This window comes from Pistacia vera, unplaced genomic scaffold (genome assembly GCF_008641045.1).
Source record: "Pistacia vera cultivar Batoury unplaced genomic scaffold, PisVer_v2 Contig31, whole genome shotgun sequence".
Lineage (NCBI taxonomy): Eukaryota > Viridiplantae > Streptophyta > Magnoliopsida > Sapindales > Anacardiaceae > Pistacia > Pistacia vera.
Window position 1 is genome coordinate 1045672 of NW_022196124.1, and position 17806 is coordinate 1063477.

The following is a 17806-nucleotide window of genomic DNA, read 5'->3' on the forward strand; positions in this document are numbered from 1 at the left end:
CCCTGTTTCTGGGTTTATCAAGATATTTTAACAAATTGATTACGCAAAAAACCTTGAAGTCAGTGTGTCTGCAAGACTAGTAAGCAGTTCCCACTGGTCTCCTCAGGTTATTGGATTCAAGAAAAATCCAGTACCAAACAAACCGCAACAGAAATTTCTCTGAAAATTAATTTTTCATTGGATAATGGATACTACTTTCAGCCTTACATTGTTTTGACAAACTTATAATCAGAGGGCCTCTTCACTGTGCCCTAGTTGTTGATAATTCATGTAATCAATACCATTTAACCGTATACAACACAAGATCTGCTCTGGCAACTCTTCAACTTTGTTCCCCTGGTTTAAGATTCAAATATCAATACATTAACAAGAAAAAACAAAATTTAAAGCCAGCAAATAATAATTTTCTGAGACAAAAATCTATTTATCTTGCTTCTGAAAAAAAAAAAATATATATATATATATATATATATATATGTCTTGCCTGAATTGTGAGGCCAACATCCAAGACACACAGCTTCAGTCTGTCCAGAAATGCTTCAAAACCTTTCCTAGAAATGTAACTAAATCTGTGCATATCTATATCAATCTCGAAGTAATTTTCTCCCTGTCAAAAATAATGGTGGTTAGTCTAATAAGTAGTGATCCCAAAGACTAAAAGGAAAAGACCATGAAGGAGACCATAGCAAAACTATGTCAGTAGTTTTTTCTATATCCCTTGCAAACAAATGCAGCTAGGACTTGATCACATTAGAGTAAATCATCCAAAATATTTACTAAAAGGTTAACTTGCTCAGGTTATTGAGACGATGACTACTAAAATTTAACAAGCTAACAGATATTGAATGTGTCAGTCCAAATGTGGACTTAAACCTTTGGAACATGATCAGAAAATGCCCTTTTTATTTTTCTACAATTATTTCATGTCAGACAACACAATGCTGCTGCAGGATAACGCCAATCTACTGGGAGGAAAACCTTGGTGCAACTTGAATATTCATCCTAGATAAGTTGGATAAAAAGACTATGTAATTAAGTCAAACTCATCCCATTTAGAAGCAGATTAGATATGCTGGTACCAAGCAACAACTTGTCACCAAAATAAACATATTAGAATCATCAATAAATTCTGTGCACATCAAGTAACTCAAATTTCAGGAGAAACAAACTTTTTTTTTTTAACCGGGCACCCAACCCCAACCTTCCCAAATATATGAACTCAAATTAAATGATACTTGTCCAAAGTTGGTATAAGAAGGATTACATCACTAGACCTTTTGCCCCATCGCAAGAGATCTAACCAACTAGACTAAATACTGATGCAACTGACTCCTTTTAAATGTAACATAGAACATACGCTCTTACAATAGCATTGGAACATCCCCACACCCTACTACACATTTTCTACTCGGATACAGAATTTGGAATTGCTTACTAGAAATTGTGATGAAAAGCCACAGTACATGAGATAGTGGTTATACACATAATTTCCACAAATTAATATTTTAAAAGAGCTTCTTTGCAACAGTAAAGGAGTTCATTAATTATCACATTGTTAGATATAAACTAAAGTCTTGCAAACCATAAAATAGAAACACATACATAAAGATTCACTCAAAACCAATAAATATGAGTTGGTTATGAACTTACGGAGAAAAACTCATGTTGTGGGCGTGAAAGAACAGGCTTTTCATTGTAAGCCTGCATAAGTTTTCTCTCAGCTGCACTCAAATGAAGATCTTCCACATTCACAACACGGCCCAATATTTTCAACCTTTCCCGGAAAGGTACTATTGTATCTACAGGAAAGCCTTTGACCTTTTCAACCTCATCATCAATTAACCTCTGTGTCACAAGTACACATGGGTTAATTAATCAGATAGCTTGTAGATCAGCTAAACTCAGATGTGTAAATACAGAAGGATCTTAAATTTTTAACATCAACGAAATCAGGGAGTTCCATTTTCAGGTTGGAAAAAAGGGGAAAATTTAATGATGCAAGAACTGAAAGCCCATGGCATGACAGTCAAGATATGTTTACCAAAAACAAGGACCCAATCAGTAACTCAGTTGTACCATTATTGAAGTTTGAGATCCACAGACAATAATGGAATGGCAATTAGATTTATTAGAAAGGCTCCAACTTACTCTGAGATTTTCTTGGAAATGTGGTGGAAGTTCTTTGGCGTAACTATCAGAAAGCTTAAAATACAAAACAAAACTCATCCCTTCACCATCAGTTTCATTTTGAAAAATTGCGGTAGGATATAATGGAACCTGCAGAAACCATAAATAGTCAGTATCAAACATAATAAAGAAAACAATACATTCATGAATTAATTTTAAAAAAAAAAAAAAAAAGACATCTTGTGTATAAAAGCATTTATAAGTGGCAATGGGTACCTGGACATTTACAACAAGGATAGTTGGGAGCTTCCCATTTGAACTAACGGCAGGAAGTTCCACAAAGCGAGCTATATGATATATTTTTCGCTGACTTAAGAATACGTCAACACCAAATGGATAANTCTTGCCTGAATTGTGAGGCCAACATCCAAGACACACAGCTTCAGTCTGTCCAGAAATGCTTCAAAACCTTTCCTAGAAATGTAACTAAATCTGTGCATATCTATATCAATCTCGAAGTAATTTTCTCCCTGTCAAAAATAATGGCGGTTAGTCTAATAAGTAGTGATCCCAAAGACTAAAAGGAAAAGTCCATGAATGAGACCATAGCAAAACTATGTCAGTATTTTTTTCTGTATCCCTTGCAAACAAATGCAGCTAGGACTTGATCACATTAGAGCAAATCATCCAAAATATTTACTAAAAGGTTAACTTGCTCAGGTTATTGAGATAGTGACTACTAAAATTTAACAAGCTAACAGATATTGAATGTGTCAGTCCAAATGTGGACTTAAACCTTTGGAACATGATCAGAAAATGCCCTTTTTATTTTTCTACAATTATTTCATGTCAGACAACACAATGCTGCTGCAGGATAACGCCAATCTACTGGGAGGAAAACCTTGGTGCAACTTGAATATTCATCCTAGATAACTTGGATAAAAAGACTATGTAATTAAGTCAAACTCATCCCATTTAGAAGCAGATTAGATATGCTGGTACCAAGCAACAACTTGTCACCAAAATAAACATATTAGAATCATCAATAAATTCTGTGCACATCAAGTAACTCAAATTTCAGGAGAAACAAACATTTTTTTTTTAACCAGGCACGCAACTCCAACCTTCCCAAATATATGAACTCAAATTAAATGATACTTGTCCAAAGTTGGTATGAGAAGGATTACATCACTAGACCTTTTGGCCCATCGCAAGAGATCTAACCAACTAGACTAAATACTGATGCAACTGACTCCTTTTAAATGTAACATAGAACATGTGCTCTTACAATAGCACTGGAACATCCCCCCACCCTACTATACATTTTCTCCTTGGATACAGAATTTGGAAATCCTTACTAGAAATTGTGATGAAAAGCCACAGTACATGAGATAGTGGTTATGCACATATTTTCCACAAATTAATATTTTAAAAGAGCTTCCTTGCAACAGTAAAGGAGTTCATTAATTATCACATTGTTAGATATAAACTCAAGTCTTGCAAACCATAAAATAGAAACACATACATAAAGATTCACTCAAAACCAATAAATATGAGTTGGTTATGAACTTACGGAGAAAAACTCATGTTGTGGGCGTGAAAGAACAGGCTTTTCATTGTAAGCCTGCATAAGTTTTCTCTCAGCTGCACTCAAATGAAGATCTTCCACATTCACAACACGGCCCAATATTTTCAACCTTTCCCGGAAAGGTACTATTGTATCTACAGGAAAGCCTTTGACCTTTTCAACCTCATCATCAATTAACCTCTGTGTCACAAGTACACATGGGTTAATTAATCAGATAGCTTGTAGATCAGCTAAACTCAGATGTGTAAATACAGAAGGATCTTAAATTTTTAACATCAACGAAATCAGGGAGTTCCATTTTCAGGTAGGAAAAAAGGGGAAAATTTAATGATGCAAGAACTGAAAGCCCATGGCATGACAGTCAAGATATGTTTACCAAAAACAAGGACCCAATCAGTAACTCAGTTGTACCATTATTGAAGTTTGAGATCCAAAGACAATAATGGAATGGCAATTAGATTTATTAGAAAGGCTCCAACTTACTCTGAGATTTTCTTGGAAATGTGGTGGAAGTTCTTTGGCGTAACTATCAGAAAGCTTAAAATACAAAACAAAACTCATCCCTTCACCATCAGTTTCATTTTGAAAAATTGCGGTAGGATATAATGGAACCTGCAGAAACCATAAATAGTCAGTATCAAACATAATAAAGAAAACAATACATTCATGAATTAATTTTAAAAAAAAAAAAAAAAAGACATCTTGTGTATAAAAGCATTTATAAGTGGCAATGGGTACCTGGACATTTACAACAAGGATAGTTGGGAGCTTCCCATTTGAACTAACGGCAGGAAGTTCCACAAAGCGAGCTATATGATATATTTTTCGCTGACTTAAGAATACGTCAACACCAAATGGATAATATGCAGCATAGTTAGAAGCAAAATCCTTCTTCTTGTCCCTATCATATAAAAAGTTTGTTGCCGACTGAAATTAGAAGAAACGGGTTTTGAAAACAGGAGAAAACCAGCTAGGTGAAGTTCCAAATAAAAAGTCTGAAACTTTCATATCAATATAATGCTTACTATTACTCAATAGAAGCATTACCTTGAAATAACACACAAGTGCAGGCACGCATTCGCACACTAAATTAACATAAAATTTACATAAATGTAATCAATTAACAAAATTTCTTATAGACTAACCTAAAGTAATTCTCAGCTCGAACTTTAAAAGAACTTGGCTCAATCTGTGACCAACTATCAAGCATCTTCTTTTCTATTGGGCAGAAAGGTACTTGAGAACCTGCTACAGGCCTTGACAGAAGCCTCTTTGAAGAAACTGAAATACAATAGCAAACAATTATAAGCAAGATAGGACAAAACAGAAAACTAATAATAATAATAAATAATGGTACCATCCTAGTTAAATTTTCTATTTGAGCTCAGATGTATAACCACCAAGAACTACCATCAATGAAAGTGGTATAAAACACTCACATAGAGTAGCATTAGCATGTGCATCCTTCCATTTAAAGGAAAGTTTTGAAGCAGCCTTTTTCCATGGCCTTGGTGGACTAGAGCTTAGTGATCTTCTCTTTTCAACTGAGGGGACAGTAGAAGCAAGACAAGGCAAACAATTGCTAGGAAGAATCCCACAATTATCCAACAATCCGTCATCCTTGCCAGAACCCTCATCCACAGAGGATGAGATCTCATCAAGGAACACAGGTTGCTTTCCTTCGTTAGAAAGCCCGTCTGATTTTGATTGGGGATCAACATTACCAGAGCTTGAGACCCGAATATTCGAATTTTTGCCAACCTCACTGACAGAATTGCGAGCAGAATTTCCAGCTGATAAGTCCCCTGGTCTCAGCAACTGGTCAGCTCGATAATTAGCATCTCTTGGAGAAGCATTACTTGATCTGGACAGTCCTTCAGAACCATTTAGAGATAACACATCTGCATCTCAAAGGTACACAGTATAATTTTTAGTTATACATGACAGATTAATCAGCAAAGTAAGAAAAATAAATTCATCTATAAAACAGACATCTGATATCTGCAAATATCTTACCATCCTGAACACTCTGAAAATCATCATCACAATCAGACTCAAATTTTGCAACTGTATCAAACCAAGCTTCATCAAGACTTCCTGCTGAAGGCCGCAAAAAGTAACAAAATAAAAAATATATTAAAGAACAGGCATAAGTGACACAACATATATGTTTCACTAGAGCCAAGAACTGAGAAATACATTATGAAGTTAATAGATAAAAGTAATTTATCTAATATAAATTCCAACAAGTTAAGCATGATTGAAGCAATAAACTCAAAGGGAATCTAGATACAACATTTAAGATTAAAAAGTTTGTTAGGCACTACAGAGTATAACAATTGACAACTGCGTCAACGAAACATCCATCAGAGATGTTGATTATACTCAAAGTATGTCTTTTGAACTTTATAACATGAAGATTAATATGGAGTTAAATCAAAAACATTGGTTGAAGACTTGTTTAACGCTTTCTCATAGCTTGAAAAAATTATGGTGATTTAGAACTAAAGGAAGATCATGTATGATAGATTTCAAAAGTAAACTCATCAAATATCATGAAGGACAACAAAAACCAGAATGACACATAGACAACAGGCAGCTAACGAGTCAAATCCTGGCATGAGTTTTACAGCAGCATTTTTTCAAAGTCAGATGTGCATTTTGATGACCTTAAGATGATCAACCTCACAGTTCCTTTTTCCTCTTTTTTTCAATCAAAGAGTAATCAAAACCACCCAATGAGTTTACCATAACAGATTAACGTTATAATGAACCAGAATAGTTATTTTGCTTTGATCAAAAAATTTTTAGAGGAACATTGTCTAAAGCCACCTCTCAAGACTACCATTGAGTGACAAACACATATTAACAATCTCAGAAAGGACCTTTGAAATGAATCAGCTATATCCAAAAACAAAATGCACATTAGCCCGTTTCCATCTACCAAATATCAGGCCCCATCTTTCAAATTATCACCAAAAAAAAAAAAAAAGATCTAATTCAAATCTGTACAATCTCGGTACAGCATCATAAACAACAGTGACCAAAAATCTGCTCTGTTTAAACAGTATTGAGGTTCACCCCGCTTTTCAAGAACTACATTCTTTGATCATCAGTAAAAATGAAAACTTCATATTCTGTACCATGAGGTGACCACGCTCATATTTTTACAGAACCAAAAAAATTAATCAGACACAAAACCCCTCCAAAGAAAACCTCACTTCGCATAAGGATCAACCAGAATATGCCAATTAACAGTTGACAGATATCCAGCACATTACTTCAAACGAAGAGTTCTCTCTCATGGTCGCATTACCAATAACAAAATAACTTATTGAAGAAAAAAAAGAATACGTCCACAAAGCTTTCTTCCCTATTCGGCTACTCCAGAAGCATAAATTTCACGGCAACAAATAAATTCACCTCCAGACAATAATTTCAACGCCAACCCTCCACAAACAAGAATCTAAACCCAAAATGAAAAAGGAAAAAGAAAAGAAAATATCACAAGATACCACACAAAAAAAATAATAATAATAAATCAAATATCACATTTAAAAGTAAAAACCAGACTGATCAAATATAAAAAAGAAAAAGAAGCAAATTTCATTGGAAAACCACTAAGAAAAAGAGGTTAAAAAGACCTTGCAAAGCGGGGTTAGAGAAAGATGAACGACGATCAAGTGGCGCAGGGTGTTCAAGTGATCCATCAGATAAGCGAGACGCAACTCTTTTCTTTCTCTTGCGGTTCTTCTTCTTGGAGGACCTCAATCTTCCACCAACACACCCCTCAGGCTTCGAAACACAACTTCCCATGTCTATCTCACGCACACGCACAAAGATCAATCAGCAAATCAGCATCAGAAATAAAATGGGATTTCTCAACGCAGAAACCGAATAAACAGAGTCTGTAGAAACAGAAGAAACAAACATAAGTTGAAGAGGTGGTTTTAGAGAGTCATATTTACAAAAAAACAAAGCAGAAAAAGGTTTACAATTGAAAAAAAGTTCAAGCCAAAATAAAAATAATAAAAAGACAAGGGAGTGACGGCAGTTGTTGTTTATTATTGCCTGCGTAGAGGCATCTAATAATCTTCCAAGAACTGGAGTGGGACCTCAGTCAAGAAAATCATGCTGCCACGTGGGTGTATACGGTTAGCCCAAGTCGTGGGGTGTCGAGCACCGCTCTGTTCGTGGATCTGGTTCTCCGATGGTGGTGGTGGTTGTAGCGGTGATTATTTGCTTACAATTCACGTTCGTTATTTTCACTTTGTAAGTTTGTATATCTTTTAAAAACCGTTCCCATTTTCCGTTATAACCTTCCCTTGTAGCTGTATCCTCCGTTCCGTTATAACCTTTTAAATCATTCAACGTAACAGATGAGGAAGTTGTTGGCTTGAAATGATAAATCAGTTTTGAGATTTTTAGGGTATTTTGGTCTAATAGTGCTATTTTCCAACGAAAACCTCAAAAAAATGGGTTATTTAATAATTTTATTTCATATTTTAGTTGTATACGTCATTGTTTCAAATCAGAAAAAAAATATAATATATATATATATGCGTGTGTGTGTGGCGCAAGAACGACAACACGGCAAGAAAAAATGAGGTAAATTACAACGAAAATGAGGTCGGCCAAATCTACAATTACAGTGTGATTGGTGGGCTGACGTTGAGTTGAAGTTGGTACTTGGAGATTTGAGTACCATATGCAAACGTACAATACCTTATCATTTTTTTATTTTTTTTTAATTTCTGGAATTTCTAATGCACTCAACTCTGGAGGCTTTTTAAACGGAAAGTTGCTTTGCCTTTCAAGAAACGTAATTAAAGCTCTTACTTTGTTAATCATTCTGAAATATTCAGATTAAAAATAATTTAGTAATTAATTAGGTATTATGAGAGAGAAAAGGCACTATATTATAACATTTGATTGTACCAAAATACATTGCTTGTATCACACTATTTAATTTTGTTGGTTAGGCAGGTGAACCAAATATGATCTGATTTGGATAATATCTTATGGAAAACTGATGGTAACATCCTATGTACTAATCTCGAGCGGTTGATCCGATCAAAGAGGTTTGTTTATTTTTTTGAGTTTTTTTGTTCAAACATTAGAATCACTTATCACCTGGTCTTTTGGTCTTATAGAGTATTCAATATGGACTCTATGAGAATTGTTAAAGTACGGTCAAAGAGTTGTATAATATTTATGGGTATGATTTGGCATGGGACCCATGTTGTGAGTAGATGGACGATCATGATCAAGATCATGAGATTGAGATGCCATCAACCAAAGCAAACGCATCAAATGAGAAAGAGTTCCAAGAAGAAGAATACAAAATTAGTAGAGATACATACAGATACAGATACAGTACAGATACAGCCTGCATGGAAACCAATATCATATTTCAAGGTCTATAAAATTATGGAAGAAGTAGAGCAAGAGGGACCCTTGATGGGTCGCACGCCCATTTTTTATTTAGAGATTTGCAACTGAAGTGGATCCCATGATTTACCCTCCATTCCCACAAGTAATGTCCTTTTCTCTTGTTTAAAAGTCTCTCAAAACAACTTCATATTTTCTCAACAAAACTGAACAGTTTGGTATTGATTGCTTTCCTTCATATTCTACATCTATTACTTTTATTAGGTTGATTGACTAACCTTTTATTTCTACGACAAAAACAAAAAATAAAAAACTGCTTTTAGAAATTTTAATCCAACTAACACGAGGGTTTGGTCTGACGATCAAAGAGATTTATTTGTTCAATTCCTTGAGTTTTTGGGTTCAAATCTTAGGGTCATCTACTACAATAATATTATGGTTTATCTGGTTTTTTGGGCGTATAAAGTGTTTAATGAACTCCAGAGATTCATTAAGATGCGCATAAATTGACCGAATACTCCGTTTAAAAAAAAAAAAAAAAAAAATTTAATCCAACCCTATATAATCATCACTAGAATCCCAATTTGGATATAATCCAAGTAATCAACCATACAAATTGACAGTAATTAAACAAGTTGAAAAGGGGTCCACAAGTTGTATAATTAATTGGGTCATCATCATCTCTGCAAAGCCATGTTTAATACAGGATTATTCGGATCTTTGTCTAATTATGTTTAGCCTTTGACAAACTAATCATCATTGCCCTTGCTTTGGCTACACTAAACCTAAAACTTGAAACTAAACTGACCCATTTATATATATATATATATAATTAATTAATTAAGCATTGAATGAGTATGAGTTGGTGACAAACCACCAATTTCTGGCCCTAAAATTTAATGCAGAACCCACTGATAACACCAAGCCCAGAGCGTTTGGTGGGTCGACCCTACCGCTCGTTGCATGCCCAGCTATTCGTACTTTTTGACGTCTTTTTAATTTTGTTCTAGTTTCTTTGTTAGTAATATCTATCTTTTAGCTATCTTACAATGATGTAGGGGGTCTTACAAATTTGGACGCGCCTCAGTCTGACTAAGTTGAAGAAAAGCTGTTTGAAATTGTCTCTCTCATTTGTTTTAATCTGGGTTAAGTGGATATTGATAACCTACCCCTTGTATTTATACTCAACATTAAAAAGCGTAAAGATTATAATATTACACTTGTAAATAGATTGATATAACTGTTTACCTTTTATGAACAGGCCGTGGGTTCTCTGGCATTTAATAATACACTTGCCTTCATTTACTGCCAAGGCAAGTAAGAAATTGAATTTCAGGCTTTCAGAATTGAATGTAATTTTGTATTCATTGCTCCGCTGACTTGACGAGGCTCAGGGAAAGAAAATACATTAATTCATGTTTGGGGAAGCGGTCAGCTTCAGCTAGCGTGGCGTCCATGCTAACCTCTCAATTTAAGAGGCCCAAAACCAAATGCCAATCCACTCTTGTTNTGGGTCATCATCATCTCTGCAAAGCCATGTTTAATACAGGATTATTCGGATCTTTGTCTAATTCTGTTTAGCCTTTGACAAACTAATCATCATTGCCCTTGCTTTGGCTACACTAAACCTAAAACTTAAAACTAAACTGACCCATTTATATATATATATATATAATTAATTAATTAAGCATTGAATGAGTATGAGTTGGTGACAAACCACCAATTTCTGGCCCTAAAATTTAATGCAGAACCCACTGATAACACCAAGCCCAGAGCGTTTGGTGGGTCGACCCTACCGCTCGTTGCATGCCCAGCTATTCGTACTTTTTGACGTCTTTTTAATTTTGTTCTAGTTTCTTTGTTAGTAATATCTATCTTTTAGCTATCTTACAATGATGTATGGGGTCTTACAAATTTGGACGCGCCTCAGTCTGACTAAGTTGAAGAAAAGCTGTTTGAAATTGTCTCTCTCATTTGTTTTAATCTGGGTTAAGTGGATATTGATAACCTACCCCTTGTATTTACACTCAACATTCAAAAGCGCAAAGATTATAATAGTACACTTGTAAATAGATTGATATAATTGTTTACCTTTTATGAACAGGCCGTGGGTTCTCTGGCATTTAATAATACACTTGCCTTCATTTACTGCCAAGGTAAGTAAGAAATTGAATTTCAGGTTTTCAGAATTGAATGTAATTTTGTATTCATTGCTCCGCTGACTTGACGAGGCTCAGGGAAAGAAAATACATTAATTCATGTTTGGGGAAGCGGTCAGCTTCAGCTAGCGTGGCGTCCATGCTAACCTCTCAATTTAAGAGGCCCAAAACCAAATGCCAATCCACTCTTGTTGTTTATGGCCTTAGCTTTGGATTCTCAGATCAAAATGTAAAAGTCTAATCTCATAAATTTTTACATAATCTTGATGAGACAGTTTGAAATTGATCAATTTATAAGTAAATCTTTATTGAAAACAAATGGTTAATAATGATAATATTCAGGTATAATTAAATAATATAAATTTTTCTGTAGTTAGAAAAATAAGATAAATACCCTTTTTGTTGTTAAAGTAAACGGAAGAGTGAAAGTTAAGTAAATATTCATTTGCCTATCATATTATATATAAAGTCCAAACGTATACTAACAACTGATGAACAGGAAGAGATTTTTTGTTATTTCTAATATTATTAAGAGAATGTTTTCTATTTGATTAAAACTTCTGGAGGTCGAGATCAAAAGCCCCTAGAAAAAAACAATTTCCCTCCTCCATTTCTCTTATATCCCCATCAACATTGCCAACTCCCAAGACGAAAATCTGTTTCATATTAAGATTCAAGCTCTGACCCAGTTTATACTATATTTAATATTTGATAATTAGGTGATGAAATATTTGAAATTGTCTAATTCTAATCTGATCTATTAAAAAATTAAGTTCTTCAAACATTGGAGTAGTATTCAACTTATCTAGATACCGTTTGTCATTTATTTCGTAAAACGTGAAAGTGACTGATAAGATGACTTTGAACGCACCTTTAATTGACAATTTCACGATGACTTTTTTGTGGAGATTGGTTTTGAACCATAAATATGTGCATTCAAAAGCCAAATAAGTCCAATAGAGCGATCTTCATTTCCATAATACATTCGAAACACAAGGCCCTCATAGAAAGTTGGAAGTTTACCTAATACGATGTGATGACAATAACAGGCCCTTTCATTTCTCTCCCAATGTTTTGACTGGACTGATATTTCTAGACAATTTACCTAATAATCTTTGTTCCATTCCAGTTTACTTTTATGCAAATATCTTCATAAGCNCATAAATATGTGCATTCAAAAGCCAAATAAGTCCAATAGAGCGATCTTCATTTCCATAATACATTCGAAACACAAGGCCCTTACAGAAAGTTGGAAGTTTACCTAATACGATGTGATGACAATAACAGGCCTTTCATTTCTCTCCCAATGTTTTGACTGGACTGATATTTCTAGACAATTTACCTAATAATCTTTGTTCCATTCCAGTTTACTTTTATGCAAATATCTTCATATGCTATGATAATATGATGTATGAATACGAACTCATGCTGAGCCTGGCTGAAATCAGCAAGAATCTGGTTTTGTTTATTCTAATTAAAAGAAGAAGAAGAATAAAAAAAGAGCAAGGTTCAGCCTGAAATGTAAGCAGAATGAGATAATTCTCTAGTGTCCAACCCAAATTACGTTCACAATTATGGAATTCGTATTCAACTCTCAAGCCAATTAGAATATATGCTGCTATAGTATTCACTAAGGAATTTAATCTGGATGTGCTTAGCAATACCAAGAAAGAGTCAAATACAAGCTTTCAGGCATAATAGTGCAAATGGTAGTAGTATCTATACACAATCATGCTCCCAACCCTAAAATTAAATAATTAAAATCTTGTTACTAAGAGTATTTCTCATGTCAGCCAGCATCCAAAACTGAATAAGTAAAATCCCTTACTAGAATTTTAACCTGCATCTTTTGAGGCTTCTGCTTGGGTCTTTGAGCACTCAGAATCTAAGTGGTGCCCTGGAACAGTGCAGTTGTCCTATACGTTACAATACACAAACAGTTAAGTCACAAGTAAGTCTAGGATGTTTTCTACAGTTGATAGATTCCGTCAAATAAATTTATCTCTGAAGCCATTTGCTAAAATAACAAACTTTGGTTTGAAACTTACCCAATCAAGTAAATTATAGAAGAAACATAATCGATTTCACTCTAAATCATCAATGTCATGTATTGCAGTACCTCATACCTTCCCATCGTGTATAGAAATGCTCAAAACATTTGATGCAGATTCAGGTTCTGAGGAGACTGACTCTGGGGGAGAACAAGCCAACTGCAATGAATCATTTAAAAATTGTTTATACTTGTTTTTCAAAACTTCACCTACTAAATCTCCAACCATACAATACAAACTACTTACCTCAGACACACAGAAATTCAAGTTATTGTTCTCCCTCAACTGGATGTTGCATGATTTGTACTCTTGACATACTGGTGAAGCTGAACCTGAAATCCAAAAAATACCCCCAAAAGAGAGAAAGGACCAAAAAATAAAAAAGGCGTTGTATCAAAATTTTAGAAATCATGGTTGCCACAAGCATAAGAAACAAAAGAAAGTTTTGCTGTGCATATTTGCTTCTATTCATCTGAAATGACAATGATTCACATTTCTTGGAGTGACATTTCAAATTGTTACAATTGCACATGGAAGCTGTCTTTAATCTTGAATATGAACTTCTGCCTGCAACTACTATGGGAAACAAAATGGACTCCACAGTCCATTGAACTTCAAATGACCACAGCCAATAGTTTGATTTGTTTTCAAGAAGGGAAACTTGAAAATACGCATCATGATGCTTTCTTAACCATGAAAATGCTATAGCATGGCACAACGTTTATTGTTGAAAGTGAAAAAATAAATAAATAAATTAACTAAACCAAACCATTGTGCTTGATAACGATTGTTTTGCAACAATGCATTTCCCTGCTATGACACCAGCAAGCTTAGTTGTCTTTTGCACAAGTTCACATGCAATACATCTACAAGCCTATTCCTAAGATAAACATAAAGTCAAGTCTATGATTAAATATCAGAGCTGAAATTTCTACTAATATACTTAGTTACTCTAAGCCTGAGCCTAAGCCTGGCAAAAGAAAACAACAAAGAGAAGGACGGGTAAACCATAAACCTCTATTATCCGGAGCAGCTATAATGGAAACCTTAGTTGGTGATCTTTCTCCACTATTTTGTTCCACATTGACAATTCTGATAAACCATTACAAAGTGAATATTAGAACAAAAGTACATACCAAAAAATAAAGAAATAAAGAGAAGTCATGGTGAATATTTCCCATTTGTTTGGCAAGATCAGACAGGAATAGAATATTCTTATGACCCTGTTGCCATTCAAGACTGCATTTCCTAGGAAAACATGAACCAAGATTTATGTATGCTTGCTAGGAACTCCAACAGAATTACTCTTTTTTACATAACTCGATTGCAGTTTATAGTTGTGTGCACACACAGACATATCCACAGAGAAAGGCAGTCTTAACCATCTAGCGTAAATCTTTATTCAACAAGGTACCCAAGACATAGAATGCTGGTTTTCTACAGTAACAGTGGCAAATCCCATAACAATGCATGCTAGTAAGTTAAAAGTTGGAAAGTATTCAACGACTTGAGCCCCAGATTTTGAGTAGAAGTATATGATTACCTGTTATCTTCATTAGGAGTACCCATGTCACATTCTTCTTTAACCACTAACATTTTATGGAATACCTTCTTATCCTGGATTAGAAAACAATTACTTCTCACATAAACAAGCAGATCAGTGGCACAAGAAGTTACTAGAGTAATAAAGCCAACAGAATTAAAAGGTGCTTCAATAGGAGATCCATCAAGAATATTTTTAAGTAAAACTTGTTAAGAAGAATAACAAGTCTCAAATTGAAATCAAGAGGTGAAATCAAAAGACAGATATAACATTGAAAAATTAAATCACCCAATCTGCTGAAAGGATTTTCTGTTAGACTTAAAAGATGAATTTACAAATAGATGTATGCCATCAGAATGTAAGTTCCCTCTCAACCATTAACGTGGCCAAGATAGACATCATTAATTAAGTTTTCCATGATTAAAAGGGCTCATTACAGTAATAAAAGTGTCATGAGATTTAAGAATAAAACCATAGAGCCGCTGTTAATTTAAAGACTGCAATATCAAAAGCCAGAAATCTAAACCTCATCTGACCTCTTGATTCATGTTAGCAACAGCATCATGAATTCTCTGCAAAAGAATTCCCAAACTCCCCACCTCCAAATGCAATGCCTGATTATAATGTAGTTGAACATATGATTACAGAACCATAAACACAAACATGCAGAAGTCTAATGAACATCAAAAACTGTAAATTCAAACCTCTTTCTCAAAGATCAGATTCTGTATGACAATATCCTTTGCTGATACAGTTTTCTGAAGGTAAGGCCGGTTAAGCTCACAAATTTAAGAAATAGCTTAAGCTGACAGTGTAACTTGATTCTTTATAATAAAAAGAACAGAAATTTTTTTCAATGCTTCTTTGGATATCTCTTCAATTTGACTTTGGCAGTCATTACTAACTTTTGCTGCTTCCAGCTCAGCTTCTAGTTCTGAAATAAGTTTATCCTTTCTTCTGAACTCATCCTCGTCATTTTTAAGTTTACTTTCCAGGAGAGAAATCTTTTCTGCATAATATGACATAAAAGTAATGAAACAATTTTTCTTTTCGGAATTTAATATTATGCAAACAATTACATTGTCAAGAGAATATATAACTCAAGAACATTGTTATTAGATGTAGATCATTGATTGTGTTATTATCCTGAATTCCGGACTGATGTAAGTTAAGAGTTGTTAAATTTAATGTGAAATTTTTAGTATTTGGTGTAACCATAGCAAGTAACTTTCAAAATAAATCATTCTGCAAGTTCCCACAATCTCAAGCAATCATATGATCAACAAGTGTCATTGCAGAGTTGATAAAAAAGATAAATTATACACGCACATTCATTAAAGCAACACATAACATTTTCATAGAATAAAAAGGTAACTGAGGCAGGCAGTGGGATAGGGGAATTACCAACAAAAACTTTTTCAAACGAAGAGACCTTTTCCATTTTGCTCTTCAAGCTAGCAACTGAAAACAGCAGAGTTTAAATGAGTATTATACTGCAACTTCAATAAACTGATGAGTTATTTATGCTGAAAATTCAGACACGCGTACACCTGAAATAAGCAAAAACTCATAAACTACATGCCTACTTCCTCTTTTTCACTCACAAGGCGTTCCGCATTATCCACGAGTTGCTTAATGGAGAATGCCTCCTTTTCTATTGAATCAAATAATGTCAAGTGAGAGTTTATCTTCTCATATAGGACACTGAGCTTTCTGTCTCTGGTTTCAATTGAACGTTTCATATCACAAGTAGATTCCTGTTCAAAATAATTACATCACCGAATGGAATTTCTAGAAAATGGAATCAGACGCATAACATGTTATTATTGAATGCTGACTAGTTTAACACACATTTCAAGTTCTCTATAAGACTATAACGATGTGAAACTCAGAACAACTGTCATTAAACACAAACCTCGTAAGCATTAAGGAAACTTTCCCTAGACTGAAGTAGTCTATTAATAGTTTCCTTCAACTCCTTTTGCTTGTTTTCAAGCAATGCATTGTCGTTTTGAAGGAAACTCACCTACAGCGACAACCAAAATAAAATATTAACAAGCATTCTGACAAAGACTTGGACTACGAAATTCAGAAACCTGTCTATCAAGTTTTTGACGAGATTCATTAGACGAAGTTAATTCCGCTTGTAATTCCTGTAACTTTCTAGAATATTCCTCCTCGGTTTGCTTTTGTTTCTGTATCGAAACGCAAGTCAATCTTCCAGAAAAAGAAATCAAACACATAATAAATAAATTGAAAACACTTAACCTGGACTAAAACTTGAATTTGTTCAGTCGCCAAGCGCTCTCTCTCCTAATTATTATTTAAAAAAAAAAGTGTGAATCACTTAGATAATAACAGAGATAAGAGACAGTTAAATTATGGAAAAAGTTTACTCTGAGATGTCGAGCTTCCGTGATTAGGGCTTGAAGCTGGAGCTTGAATTTGGACAACTTAAGCAGCTCCATTATCGACTGTAAATTGTTCAGAAACTCGTATAAATTATTTGTAATTATTGCTTAGTGCTTTAGTTAAGCTTTTCTGTTTTAATTTAATTTTTTTTTCTTGAACTCTCAATTTGAATCCTAACGAACCGTTCTTCTAGTTTGCTTGGGGACTTTCCCGCCGTGGGAAAAATTTGACGAAAGTTGGTTTACAACGTTCAAACATTAAAACGTGGCACTCGTATCTTCTTATTTGATTGGATGGAAAGATTTTCCTTAATAAAATTTTCTTTGATTATTTTTTCTTCTAATAAAAGATTGAAAATAGAAAAAACAATCAATATATAAATAAGATTTTTCATAAAATTAAAAAAAAAAAAAAGTAAGATACAAGATAGTAGCTAGCGTGGATTTGATCATATACTTACAACCCAATTTTATAAATTTTTTCTCAAAACCTCGACGCGGCAGTTCGCAATGAGTTATGTCTGCCCAACAATAGA

General features: G+C 34.2%; 2 protein-coding genes across 5 annotated transcripts; both read right to left on the reverse strand.

Moving 5' to 3' along the window:
• Positions 1-154: 154 nt before the first annotated feature.
• LOC116136177 lies at positions 155-8045 on the reverse strand. 4 transcript variants are annotated; one of them, XM_031421876.1, is made up of 11 exons: positions 7831-8045; positions 7360-7623; positions 5732-5815; positions 5155-5616; positions 4861-4996; positions 4567-4616; positions 2404-2516; positions 2149-2277; positions 1651-1845; positions 485-607; positions 155-336 (listed from the first exon to the last, which is right to left on the reverse strand). In XM_031421876.1, the coding sequence occupies exons 2-11, from the start codon at positions 7529-7531 to the stop codon at positions 229-231; spliced, it is 1572 nt and encodes a 523-aa protein (XP_031277736.1). In that variant the 5' UTR covers positions 7532-7623; positions 7831-8045; the 3' UTR covers positions 155-228. The 4 variants fall into 4 exon arrangements, with proteins under 4 accessions (XP_031277736.1, XP_031277735.1, XP_031277737.1 ...); XM_031421875.1 differs by having other exon boundaries at positions 7787-8045; XM_031421877.1 differs by lacking the exon at positions 7831-8045 and having other exon boundaries at positions 5732-5812; positions 7360-7754.
• A 4908-nt stretch (positions 8046-12953) lies between these two features.
• LOC116136089 (227 kDa spindle- and centromere-associated protein) lies at positions 12954-17327 on the reverse strand. The gene is made up of 15 exons (XM_031421803.1): positions 17256-17327; positions 17128-17172; positions 16956-17054; positions 16775-16885; positions 16442-16616; positions 16264-16320; positions 15732-15868; positions 15564-15623; positions 15396-15473; positions 14860-14933; positions 14332-14408; positions 13563-13648; positions 13392-13475; positions 13094-13181; positions 12954-13008 (listed from the first exon to the last, which is right to left on the reverse strand). Exons 1-14 carry the CDS (start codon positions 17325-17327, stop codon positions 13101-13103), a joined length of 1236 nt encoding a protein of 411 aa, XP_031277663.1. The 3' UTR covers positions 12954-13008; positions 13094-13100.
• Positions 17328-17806: the final 479 nt, after the last annotated feature.

Coding starts and splice junctions, on each gene's coding strand:
- LOC116136177 (XM_031421876.1), bottom strand. CDS start 7,531: ATGGGAAGTTGTGTTTCGAAGCCTGAGGGGTGTGTTGGTGGAAGATTG. Junction 5,816..7,359: donor CTCTAACCCCGCTTTGCAAG/GTCTTTTTAACC, acceptor TGCGGCCTTCAG/CAGGAAGTCTTGATGAAGCT. Junction 5,617..5,731: donor TTTTCAGAGTGTTCAGGATG/GTAAGATATTTG, acceptor TTTGAGATGCAG/ATGTGTTATCTCTAAATGGT.
- LOC116136089 (XM_031421803.1), bottom strand. CDS start 17,327: ATGGAGCTGCTTAAGTTGTCCAAATTCAAGCTCCAGCTTCAAGCCCTA. Junction 17,055..17,127: donor AAATTCAAGTTTTAGTCCAG/GTTAAGTGTTTT, acceptor GTTTCGATACAG/AAACAAAAGCAAACCGAGGA. Junction 14,934..15,395: donor TTGCTAACATGAATCAAGAG/GTCAGATGAGGT, acceptor TTTCTAATCCAG/GATAAGAAGGTATTCCATAA.